A 13,717-nucleotide genomic window follows, 5' to 3' on the forward strand; every position below is an offset into this window, starting at 1 on the left:
AAACCATATATAGTTAAATAGTCATGGAAATAACAATCTCACATGGTATTTACATTTCATATATTTTTTTTCAATAATTTACATTTCTTATGTCCGGATTTATTTAATAGATTTTAAATATATTTTAGATTTTATTATTTTTTAAAAATATAAAAAATAAAATAAAAATATTCAATTAATAGAGTTTAAACTATTCCAAATCAGTAGACTAACTTTAAAAACACTCTGAATTTAGTACTCAATAAGTTAAGTAATAAAACTTGAACTCATATTAGAGTGAAGAGTATTACAAATGAGATCCGGAAGAAAATGATAAAATATTAAAACTTTATACATATAATTTTTCAAGAAAAAGATTAATATTACTAAAAGATAATTTAAGAAGTTTTTATTTGCCTTCGATTATTATAATAAAGATATATATTTATATTTTTTTTTCTCAAAATACATTATTCACATTTTTTAAAATATATTTTCTTATATCAATTTTAATAATAAATGCTAAATAAAGCAATACTAACCATTATAACTATTTGGTAATTATTTTTATAGTCGTTAATTAATTTTTTATAATACACTCATTTAATATTTAAATATTAATATTTTAAATAAATTTAACCACTAAATATTATCCATTGTTTTGATTTTCAATTTTTGTACCTCGTAAAAAATTACAATACATTTAGAATTATTTTTAAAAAGTCAGGGAAAGATAATAAAATTAAAGTATTTCTTTTTACTGAGTTGGGTTAGATTTTTTTTTTTTCTTCATTGGTATGTGATATAGCTATTACTACCTGTTTGAAAAGAAAAATGCAGAAAAGGATTATGTAATATTTGATTCTCATTTTGCAATTTATAATTTATTTCAGATTTTATAATTTAATTTTATATCAAAATATTATTTCGAGTTCTTCATTAATATGGATTTTAAAAGATTTCTATTGTTTATTAGTAGTTAAATAATAAAAGAATTAATTTAACACAAAAATTGAACTATAAATTTTTAATAAAAATATACACTCTTAAGTAAAAAACTGATAAAATCATAAATTAATTTTTTACTTTTCCTTATTTATTTTAATTATATTTTAAATAATTTTACTTATTGAAATTCCATTTTACCTCTTGTGCTGATTGGAATTCGTAATTGATGGAATGAATTTATTGTGTAATTTCTCGCTCATAAACAGTGGTTATTATAAGAAAATATCACTTATACTAACCAAAACCACCACAAAATCGCAGTTGCATATTGAAGCAATTATTTTCTTTTTTTTTTTTAAAAAAGAACTGTATTAAACAGATAAAGAGCAAACCCAAATTAAAAAAAAAAAAAAAAATCAAGAAGTCGTCATTGTTTTTATGCATCACCGACGTAGAGACGAAAATCAACAATGACGAAAATTTAAAAATATTTTTATGTACTTTAAGATATAAATTAAAATTTTAATTATAATGACGACAATTTTCCAGTAAATCTTTACGTAAATTAAAATGTTTTCAAGACCCAATACCGACATCAGTATTGTAGGTTTATTTTATTCTTCGAACGAATTGGTCTATTGAGGCAAATTTTTGTGCTGATTTTTTGACCAACTTAACTTCAGCTGTTTTAAGTGGAATCCAGTGACTATCTAAACCTACCACTAAGCTCTCCTACTGGTTAGAACATGATCGTGCTGCTGTTGCATATGTTAGATTATTTTTGCCTTAGTTTGTTCTCTAGTTTACTAGTTTCTTACCAAAAAAAGAAAAAAAACAGGCAGACACTATGAGTCTCATAAAATTATGAAAATAAACTTATTATTCCAGTAATTCAAGTTGCAAAAATATTTTATTTTTAAAAAATTATTTTAAATAATCAACGGATGATTTTATTTATGACTACAAAACTCCATTTATCATCTTACATAAATTAACCACCAATTTTAATCTTATTCCTTTCACAAGCACATAAAACAATCTAACATATGATAAGGAAAATTATCGCCTACGGGTTTACATGGACCGCACAAATCCCAGACATGGTTTATTCATGAAGCGCACAGCCACTCATTCACAAATTCGTGCATTCCAATAAATAAGTTTCAGCTCAGCTACCGTAATTCTAAACAAATAATTAATTAAATCCATATAAGACTACCTCAGCCTCATGTCATCAAAATTCGGTTCCTCTCCACAAATTTGGAGGGATTTATAACAATTCTACAGAACCAACAGAGCTACCGAGAAAATAAGACAAGTTTGCTTCTTCTAGCGTGACAAATCCAGATTGCTAGAGCTACGTGATTTTGTGTTGCAATTTTTTCAGCTTACTTGCTGTTGGTGACTTCCATACACTGGGTAAGCGCCATATGCTGCAGCATACATACTTGGATCATGAGGTGGCGGCAAAGCATATCCATAACCATCATAAACCTGCCCTCCGTAGTATGCCCCACTCCATTGGTTGCCCAAATCTGATCGGAACTGTCAAATCCCCAAAATGATATAAGCAGATAAATAATCTAGTAGCATGTTTAACACTTGATTCATTTGTGTGATGATGGTTGGTATTTTCATATCTTCTGTTAGATCACGTTGATTATTCTGAAAAAATTTCTAAGTTCTAACAAGACTACAATTTAAACAAAACCAGGGTAATTTCTAACAGAGTAAGCAGCAACTACATTCTAAAAATTAAAAAAACAGATCACAGCCAACTTAAGAATAAAAGCTTTTCAACTGCTAAAACTCATTAGCATGAGGAATCGACACTGCAAAAGAATGTCAACCTGCTTATTTGCTGGATTGCGACCCCAAGAGAGGCGCACTGTTTGCTTGCCAATAACTGTCCCATTCAGTTTTTGCAATGCCTCCTCAGCATTACTCCTGTCAAGAGAAGAGTAAGAACTCAATATGAAAAAACAGCTGAACTCATACTTTAGCATTTCGTTAAAATGCAAAGCAGAGCAGAACTACAAGTTTTACCTGTTTCCAAATTGTACAAATCCACATCCTTTACCAACAGGAATTTTAACAGAAACTACCTCACCATATTGAGAAAAAGGTTGCTTGAGATCTTCATCCGTAACATTAGGGTCAAGACCTCCAACAAATATCTAAAAAGAAATATGACTCATTCAAACAGAAAAGAAAAAAACAGGCTAAAGGTTAAAACCAGATGAAGAAGCTTAAACTCACTGTTGTATTAGTGGAATCACCATCAGATTGGAAGCCTTGTCCAGAGGCACCATTTGATGCATATCCGCCTAAGAAAGAGCAGAATAAGGGTTTTTGACAAGAATCATAATTGAAAGTCATTTATGTTCTGATAGATTTTTAGTCCCATATGATGGCATTTAGTTGGGAGAAGATCGAAAGGGCGAAGATACACAACAAAATAAAAACCAAAAGCAACTAAATCAAACCACTTGTGGAGATGAGAAAATATATAACATGGATAACTTCTACAACAATTTCATAGAAACTATTTCGTTGAGACATCTAATGTTCCATCCTGTGATCACTGCCCAAGGAAAGGATGTTCAGGAGTTGAGTATGACAGCAATCATGGCATAAAAGAGACCCGTCATATTAACTCCAGACTCAATGTATCACCTAGCAGCCTTGACTTTCTTACAAGTCAAAAGCTCTGGCGGAAAATCTTGATAGTCACTACTTTTTTTCATGAAATAAAGAGAACAAGCAAACAAAAAGGTCAGAGCTTCACAAAACAGACTAAAAATGAACAATTCAATGTCAACTCAGATGAGAGGGTTATAATTCTAGCTATATGATTACTGTAATCATGTGAGCAATTGTGTGCTATAATCATGCGAGTGACCATGTACTGTATTTGTGAAATTGATTGCAAACTTCTATACTAGTTTATTTCTAAGCGTATTTATACACGATTCCCTTTAGATGCTTGAGAGAGAGAATAAGTTTAAGCAATTCTTCTTCCACACTCTTTTTCAGTTTCTCCTTCACTTTCGTCATAGAGAAACCGCTACTTTGCTAGCGTAGATACTTGAGGACTGGAAGCGCTTATTTAACAAGACTACCATAAGAAATGTTTACATTTCCCTTTGTAATCCAATACCATAATGCAACCTCAGATGAACTTTCAAGGCCTTCAGACACTCATATAAATTTACTTAAACCATGATATACAGTCTCCAGCTGGACTTCTCTTTCCACAGTACTATAATCATTCTAAAACACTATAGACTAATAGCAATCAACCTTCCTCAAATCATTGAATCTGCAATCTTGGTCTCAAAAAGCACTATTTTTTTAACCTATTTTGCATCTCTTACTAAATGAGCCAAGGTGGTATATAAAACCAAAGAAGTATATTATTATAATCCAAAGCTTGGGGCATTCTACAACCGGGTAACACCTAATAACAGCCTAATTTTGAATATACATATGCTGAACAGAAATCCAACTTCAGAACTCACAAGAATTTCACATGTATTCAAACCATGCCCCTCCCAAAGGAAACTTGCCAGCCAATTTAATGTATTCTAATTCCATTTCATTTCCACAATAGTCGTAGAAGAATGAAAAGGCTTGAACACTATTAAAAAGTCAAAGGCATAACCTTTTGAAAAAAGTGAAGAATGAAAAGATTTCCACCAAGTCAAGAGCATTTTGAGCAGTCAATAAGAAAAGTTTAAATATATATATATATATATATATACATAAAAGGAACAGTATCATCAATTAAGTTTGAACAATGCAAACCCAAAGTAACACAAAATAATATGATACCTTGTTGCTGATATCCAGAGGACTTCCTGGGAGTTGCAGCACCAATACGCATAGGCCTGCTTGAACAATGTACACCGTTCATTTCTGTCATGGCCTGCGCTCTTTCACTGTCATCTCCAAATCTCACAAAACCATAACCTTTTGAACGGCCAGTATTGGCATCAAATACAACTTTCGCAGCTTTAACAGATGGGTATCTATTAGCGAAAGTTTCATGCAATATACTATCAGTAACATCTGCAGCTAAATCTCCAACAAAAATAGAAAGATCAGGTGCATTATCTGATCGCTTATCACCCGTGCTAAATGTTGCCCAGTTGAGACGGAAGGGTTGTTCTGTATTAGGCATCAAAATGCCAGTATAGTTCTGTAGAACCTTCTCAGCTGTTGCATGTGTAAAAAATTCCACAAATCCATAGCCCTCAGACAAACCAGTCTGCTTATTGCGAATAACTTTAATAGAAGCAATCTGTGCAATACATAACTCTAGTCATTAGACAGGAAAATGTGTGATAGCCTATCAGAAAAACATTCACAGAAAGTTACTGTTTTTTTTTCCGCTCTAACTAGAAATGGAAATTAGGAAGAAAAAAAAATTCTATATTTTGCATAATATATCCAAATTTTATCTCTGTGCTTGGTACAACTATTTAGGTGATAACAAAAAGCCAATTCCTAAATATAACATTAAAAAATTTAACTTAGCAAAGGTCCATGTGCTCTCTACAAAATCATATTGGAGAGAAGTATATCTATGCAACTTCTATTTCTGTGCCCATTTCATCTAGACCCTAACAGATGATTCGACTTGAATATCACATACAATTATAATGCTTTGCCAAGCACTAAATATTAAGCACATAGTTTGTTTACAAGAAAACTCTGCTGATTCAAAAAGAATAAATGCTGGCCCATCGTCCTTTCATGCCATCATAACATATACTAGCATTTATTGTCTGACATAATTATTCTTTTTCGTTTTCTTGCAATGTAATGGCAAAATAATATGAATAAAGTTCAACTTCTCAAGAGACGTTGCAATCATATTCAAATTTGCCTCCCTCAATTCCAGTTCATTGGTAGTTCCTTAACCGAACACTAGCATATAGAACAAGTATATGCAAAACCAAACACACAGTTCCACCACCACACAAACACACACAGCAACCAGGATTCACAGAATTTAACTGCATCTATTCGTTGATTCTATGCAACCGTTGCATCTATACATGGAGAAATGAAAAACAATATACACCAAAAAAAATCAATTCATATTTCGTTCTTATATATGCCAATAGAGATAGATAAATAGGGAGAGTCATTTGTACCTCGCCGGTGGAAGCAAAACAGGTATGGAGATAATTTTCGTCCATCCAGTGATGCAAATCACCGATCCAAATCGTTTTATTCTCACCGCTAGATCCCTGGTTTTGATGATGTTGCTGCGGCTGTTGTTGTAGGTGCGGGTGGTGATGGTGGTATTGGTGGTACGCAGCCATGTAGTGCTGCGGCGGTGGAGGCGCGTAATGCTGAGGCGGCATCATTTGGTGCTGCATTACCATGGCAGCGGCTGGATACTGCATAGCCATCCACTGCTGCTGCTGCTGTTGTTGTGGTAGCGGTGGAGGAGGCGGCGGCTGTTGCTGGCGTTGGTTCTGCTCCTGCTTCTGCGGCTGTGAATCGGAGCCGTTGGATTGCATCTTACCTTATTATCCAAACGAATATACACTTATCTATTCTATATGGAATCGGATTTTAAGGAAAAAGAAATGAATCTGAGTTTTAAGAGAGAGAAAGATAGTAAATACGAATCTGAGTTCTGGTTTTAGAGAGAGAGAGAGAGGGAAGACACGGTTAGGGTCTAAGGAGAGGATTTATGTTTGTTTGTTAAAAGGGATATAAGGGTTCCTGTGTTGGGTTTGTGAACGCGGTTGTCGTTAGGGCCGTTGGATTGAGGTGGTGAGGTTTGATCATAGCCGTTGGTTTTGGTAAAACCAGACGATATGCATGTGATACCGCTTTGGTTTTCTCTCCTCTCTCGTGGATCCGCCGCCAGCTGCACATTTTTGGGTTTTGTGGTGTGGCCGCTCTCCTCCTCTTCTCTTCTCTTCTCTTCTATCACTAGACTAGATAATATTTCATTATTTTGGATTATTTACCGCAAATAGTAATTTTCTTTTTACCTTTTTTAACTTTGTGTCACCTCAGGGTTAATCAATCAAATTGTGAGCAAAACTTCCTTTTCTTTCTGACCAAATCCTTGTTGTTACAGTCTTGTATAGCTGCATGAAAAGGAAACTTTTTAAGGTTTCCTGTACGTTAAGAGCGGCATTGGATTTAACTGGAGTAAAAAGGTTAATAGTTACCTAATTGGGGTAAAAGGTAAAAAACTTCACATTAAATTCAATTACTGCTCTTGTAATTAATGATTACATGATTAATATGTTAGTGCAAGCAATGATGAGTGTTTCCCCTACCCTATTTATTAAATGCTAACTAAATTAATTAGGGCAATTGATTTGTTTTTAAATATTAATTAGGTTTGGGAGTGTTGGAATTGAAGTTATAGCTCATTAATTAAAAACAAGTGTAATTAAGTATTATCTAATTCAGATTCAATTCAATTTTCCTGATAAATTGATTTATATTTAAAAAAAAAACTCAGTATATTTGACTTAATGTTTCATGAAAAAATGATATACTATAATTGAAATTTTATTTTTTAATATTTATTATTATGTTCCAGATAAGTGTTAAAATAAAAATATTATTAAATTACGTGTAAAATAAGTTCGCATTAAGTTTCATAAAAGGCTTGAGTTGAAGACTAAATAAAAAAAGAGAAAATTATTATGAGGTCATTGTATTTCAATGAAACTAATTATTTAATTTTTATAATTTTAAACTTCAATTAAAAACTTCTTAAAATATAATCATTGCATCTCTTTGTTGATAATTTTAATAGTAAATAAATAAATCCGTTAGTCAAATGAAAAAAAATACTTAAAATTACAAAATTAATTTTGGTACCATCTCCTTCAATATTGTCAAACTACTAAGAAAATTTACAGATTAGCATCACAAAACCCCAAACTCTAAACTGTAATTTTTTTATCTAAATAAATTAATGTTAATAAATAACACAGAAGAAAAAAGTGAGACCAAAAGTGAAATAATAAAATGGTCATAGAACTCAAGAAGAGGAAGGGGTAGGGGCTCATTGAAAGAGCAAAAAAACCCAATCGATCTTTCTTTGGAACCAGGGTACAACTTTCGCATCATATAGCCTCAAAGAACCAATACCAATATCTTGCTACTACTATACAACTATAAACAAAACTTATAAGTTTTCAACATCAAATAACTAAATTCAAGATTCCTTTTTATGTAAAAAAGCCAATTAAAATTTTTCAAAAGTTTATTAAAACTTTTCAAAATTTCTCAAAACTTTTCGAATGAACTCTTTTACAATAAAGTGAATCATGATATAACAAATGTTCAATTAAATTAATAAAACACAAAAATTCTTCTTTTTTCAATAATTTTATTTACCTTTATAATTATAGTATAAGATTGCTAAATCTATTATTTCATCTAAATCAATTACATTTTTAATATGGAGACGTGCCTCCCTCTTTCATAGAGTCTAATATAGCGATAAAAATATGAGTCCCTCTGTGTCCACTTCTTCCAATGATATTGCGTGTTCTCATGTTCGATGGATTTTGTCGAGACTCCAAAGGTGATCGCAACTTAATTTTTAGAATGATTTTAAATACTTGACTTGGAGTTTTTTGCTCGACTTTTTATTTATCAGTAACGCCAATATCAAGAGGAGAAATTAAATAAAGTAAGTTTATTAAAACTCAATTTACATATGATAAATCTCGTTATTAAAAATGGAGTAAGACATGAAAGAATAGGATAAAGAAGGTTGATTGAAAGTAGTAGAAAGAAGAAGAGGAATTGTTTCTTAGAGTGGGAATTGAGAGTTGGAAAATCCACGTATATGAGTAGGCAAATCTTCGAACAGAAGAGTAAAGTTGGGATAGATTTTATGTGAGGAAAATTTTACATGGGTAACTAAGATTTTTTTTCACACACAGTTAACAGAATTTTTTAACTGTGATTAACATAAAGACTTTATAGCTATATTTTAAAAAAATAAAAAATATTTTAATTAGAGTTAAAAATTATAAAAATTAATTAATTAATTTCATTAAAAATCATAAATCTAAGGTAATTTTTCCATAAAAGAAAAATCAACTTATTCAAATTAAATTTGACCTTTTAAATTTAATTTGATTCTCTCTATATATATATTATATTTTTGTTTTCAGACTAAGCTCAGTTGCACGAATTTGGTTTAATGTGCGGACATGTTTTTGCACGTGTATAAGCTTTGGGCCAATTGAGCTGTTGGAGTTGGCATCCCAATAGTGAGCCGATAAATATTACTTCTTCTTCTTTTTTTTTATTAGAAATAAATACAACCTCTAAAAACATTACTATTTTTATTTTGGGTTATTATAAAAAAAAATTTAAACTTTACGAATTTTTAAATTTACATTTATACTTTAAATTTTTAATTTTATATAAAAATTTGTTATAATTATAATAATTTTTAAATTAATTTTAATTAAATTTAAATTAATTTATGCGATATACTATATATTATTATTTTTATCATATAAACAACTTGATTAACTGAAATTAAATTTTAATTAAGATTTTAAACTCTTAATTATATGAAATTCTCTTATACTTAATAAAAATCTTAATTGAAAAATTTAAATAATTAGAAGTTTAAGATCTTAACTAAAATTTAATTTAAGTTAATTAAATTATTTATAAAAAAAATAATGATGAGCTAATTTAAATATGATCAAAATTAATTTAAAAATTATCACAATTATACTAAATTTAAAAGTTAAAATTTTTTGATTCAAAATTAAAAGTTTAGACTATAAACATAAAAACTCATAAAATTGGAGTTTTTTTAAACCAACAAGCCTTTTATTTTTTGTCAAAGTACATAGTATTGCTAAACATATTTAGTATTTATCAATCTTTTCAGATAAGATAATGGCACTATTAAAAAAACTCAGATCAGCAGTTTTCTTTCGGCTCTCACATATAACATATGAAACCGGCTCTCAAATTTTATACAATACTCTTCAGAGTTATCGGAATATATTTTTATAAGATATTAGAGTAATTGTAGTGTCTATTTTAACAGTCGGCTCACATTTATAACAATTCTATATATATCATGAAAATTTAATATTTAAGTGAATATTATAGCAAAATTATATTTACGAGAGATATTACCACCAAATTGGATATTGTATAATTTTTCTCTTCTTTTTTAACTTCTTGTAAATTATTTGCTGCAGCAGTCTTGAAATGCAAGTTTCTTGTTACTTGTTAATTAATAATAAAAAAGGTCATACGTTTTATTTGTTTGGACAAAATTGAATGAGTCATGGGGTGATTGAAGGGCCTAATCGCAAATTTGCATAAATATGCTCATGGGCTTCATATGGGGCCTTTTCGTTCAACAATAGGTAAAGGCTTTTACCAGCCCATATTATTTGATTTTTTTTTTTAAAATTTTTATAATAAACTAACTATAAATAAAAATTTCCCATATGTTTACTTAATTTCTACTTGTTTCCTTCAAACATTTTAATTTTTGTAAATATACATTACACTGATAATTAGTACTCTGAAAATCTTTCAATTCAGTAATTAGATGATAAAGATTTTCAAATTGTAAAATATTCAATTAATTTTATTGTAATTATTTAAAAGAAAGAATTTCAAACTCTCTCAACTTTTTCAAATATAATTTATATTAAATAATTTTTTTTAACATTTACCTTTTAAAAGTATTATCAGTTCTATCTATGGTCGACTCATTTTTGTTAATTGAGTAAGATTTGAAAAAGTAAGCGGAAAATAATAGAGTGATGAGAATATAATGAAGCATTTAATATGTTAAATAATAATTAATTAATAATTTCCAATCATGTTGGTACGAGGAAGTGGAGCATTCAATAAGAGAGTAATTTATAATAAGAAAGCTGATAATGGAATGGTCAAAATTAAATTAATTTTCTGATGAAAAATTATTGGGATTATTCTCTAGCCACAAAATTTGAAAATGGCTCATATAAAATTATTATATACAACCCAAATTTTAATTTATTGCAGGAATGATTTTGGTATAGCCACTTTGGGTGATAATGCATAGTGTCAACATCTCTGTCAAAAGATCCTGATTCTAAATTCTGGGAACTTTTTCTTTCTTTTATTCTTGTTAAGGAATACTTTCACCTAGTTTATCACTCAAACAATTTTGGCCTCTAAATTATAATAAGTCAAAATTTATTAATTCTAAAATTATATATTAATTTAAACCCTATTACCTAAATTAGATAAATCTCTTTTTTGGATATTACTTTTCAAAGAAAGACACATATTGGCTGAACTCCAACTTAATTTATAGATAACATGATGATGAACATACATCACCATGGTTGAATGACATACAAATACATAGAGCATGATAGAAATACAAATAATATAATGCACTAGGGCACATGCATGCATGCATGCTTGCTTTGCTGCCTAGCTATGGGCATTTACTTATATAAAAGCGACATAAAAACCTACCAATATATATATCTAAATAAGGAAATTATATAGGGAAGCATAAATTAAATAATTAAAGTTTAATTAGGGCTTGCTGCTAGGGCCATTAGAATGACCGGCGCCAGGACTATGGCCTGGATTTGTGGGTCGGAAATCGTCACTGTCTCCGTCCAGGTTTCGGCGGTAGAAGTTGAAATTGCGGGTACTCATCACACTCTTCTGTTGGAGCTTCAACTGCCTTCCCTCTGTGGAAGTGATTCCATGAGATAACACTAGTGCAATGACCAAAGCAACAGCCAAAATGAAGTTAAATTTAGCCATGACAAATATTTTCAAGTGAAGAGTGAACAGAAAGCTGGCTCAAAGACAAAAAGTGAACTGGAATGAGGAATCTAGAGATAAGCAATGAGAGGTGTTTAGAGGTTTCGGTGCCTGCAAGCTAGCCATTGCCTTGTTGGGTTTATATAGACTTATTTTTGAATAATGGTGCAAATTACGTTCCGTAAATAAATAAAAATACAAAATGGAATAATTTGGGGAAATTGTGAAGTGGGTTGATGGTTTGATATATGGAATTCAATGGTTTTCATGATTATGTTCCCCAAGATTCTCTGTGTTGTACATTTCTGCATGCCCCATGCAACATATTATATTACAGTTTAATACATTAATGTCTTCTGTATTGATTTATGAGATTGCTTGAACGAAATTAATAGAATTGAAGTTAAATGCAGTGACTGATTAAAACTTGTACCCACCCACTTGCTATAGCTGAATATTACTCTATACACCATTATCTTGACTGCCCACAGAGACTAAATTCATGGGTCATGTACAATGACACATGTTAAATTATTTTTTATTTTAAATTGAATTTTTCAATATTTATTACATTATATTTAATTATATGTGCCTTTCAAATTAAAATCTTTATAAAATTTTAAAAACTTTTACACCAAATATTCAAATTACAAATATTACAAATTAAAAATTAAGAAGAATACATTCAATAGTACTTAAAAATTCAAATGAATTACTATTGATTTTGTTTTAATAAATTTATGAATTAAGTTGTGAGCCAATTTCTTATTCGACAGATTGAATCTGAGTTAGTATATAGCTAAACATATATATTTGACAAGATGTTCAGTGGGTTCTTGAATTTGAGCTCAAAAGGCACTGTTTTTGCATCATACTTCACGTGCTATATATAAATGGAAGTAATTAGTACAAATCTATCTTTATTGCCTACAATTACAGGAAAGATCCTGTCAACTTTCTGAAAGTGATATATAAAGATTAAGTGTGTTCGGCAGTTCTTAATTTAGCTTGCTAGCCAATGACTTGTACATCGATAGATTTTCCAAGCGGCATGCATATTCTAATCATCAATACTTAGTTTTACACTTGGCTTTCTTCTGGTTTGTCCATTTCTGCTCATTTCCAATGTACACAGTGGTTAATTAGGGGCTAATACATGATGCTTTTCTTTCAAAGTTGCATAACAGTATACATAATATATGCCTATAGAACTTTATTTATAGATGTTTGCTCTTCAAACTCTCAATATATTTTCTTAAGTAACAAAAAAAATTTCAAAGAATCAAGCATACTCATTTTGACTTTGCGAGCTCACATTCGGTGGCTGCAATACAAGGCGTATTCTTACGAGGCAAATAACAATACATGCCTATAATAATAATAATAATTAATAAATATTAGGTGAAGGAAAAAAAATTGAAATTTTATTCTTACAAAATTAATGTATCGTTCGATTAATTTTGTATATGCTAGTGCAGGAAACCTCAGCTAGAAAGATTTAGTGGTTATTATGGTGAGAATCAAAGGCAGGATTTGTGGGCTCCTATAATCAAATAATTAATTAAATATCTCATTCTATGTGTAAACTTCCAACATTTTTTCAACAATTTTTTATTCAATCACAAGCATGATTAATTAGATCTTGTACTTCATAAAATTTTGAATAACACCTCAAGATTTGGAACTCTTTATCTTTTTATATTATTAAGTAATTAACACTTAGTGAAAATCTTTTGTCCGAGTAATTAAGTGATTACTAAGATTCACCCACCCTAATTAAAATGCATGCATGTCACCTTTTAACAAAGGTGACATAAGAATACAAGTTTGGTAATGAAGCATATTTTTATTTCTCTTATTTGAAATAAATTATTTTTATTGTTTGAAATAAAAAAATTCATTTTTTTATAAATTTTAAAAAAAATATCCATAATTTTATGATAATTTATTTTAATTTTTATTTATAAAATGAAAGTTA

General features: G+C 29.7%; 1 protein-coding gene across 1 annotated transcript; it reads right to left on the bottom strand.

The window, feature by feature from the left end:
- Window positions 1–2,008: 2,008 nt before the first annotated feature.
- On the bottom strand, window positions 2,009–6,865 carry LOC110606634 (polyadenylate-binding protein RBP47). Its single transcript, XM_021745528.2, has 6 exons — window positions 6,090–6,865; window positions 4,762–5,230; window positions 3,187–3,254; window positions 2,974–3,104; window positions 2,778–2,874; window positions 2,009–2,472 (listed from the first exon to the last, which is right to left on the bottom strand). The coding sequence occupies exons 1-6, from the start codon at window positions 6,459–6,461 to the stop codon at window positions 2,311–2,313; spliced, it is 1,299 nt and encodes a 432-aa protein (XP_021601220.2). The 5' UTR covers window positions 6,462–6,865; the 3' UTR covers window positions 2,009–2,310.
- Window positions 6,866–13,717: the final 6,852 nt, after the last annotated feature.

This window comes from Manihot esculenta, chromosome 18, assembly GCF_001659605.2.
Source record: "Manihot esculenta cultivar AM560-2 chromosome 18, M.esculenta_v8, whole genome shotgun sequence".
In the NCBI taxonomy this organism is placed as follows: Eukaryota; Viridiplantae; Streptophyta; class Magnoliopsida; order Malpighiales; family Euphorbiaceae; genus Manihot; species Manihot esculenta.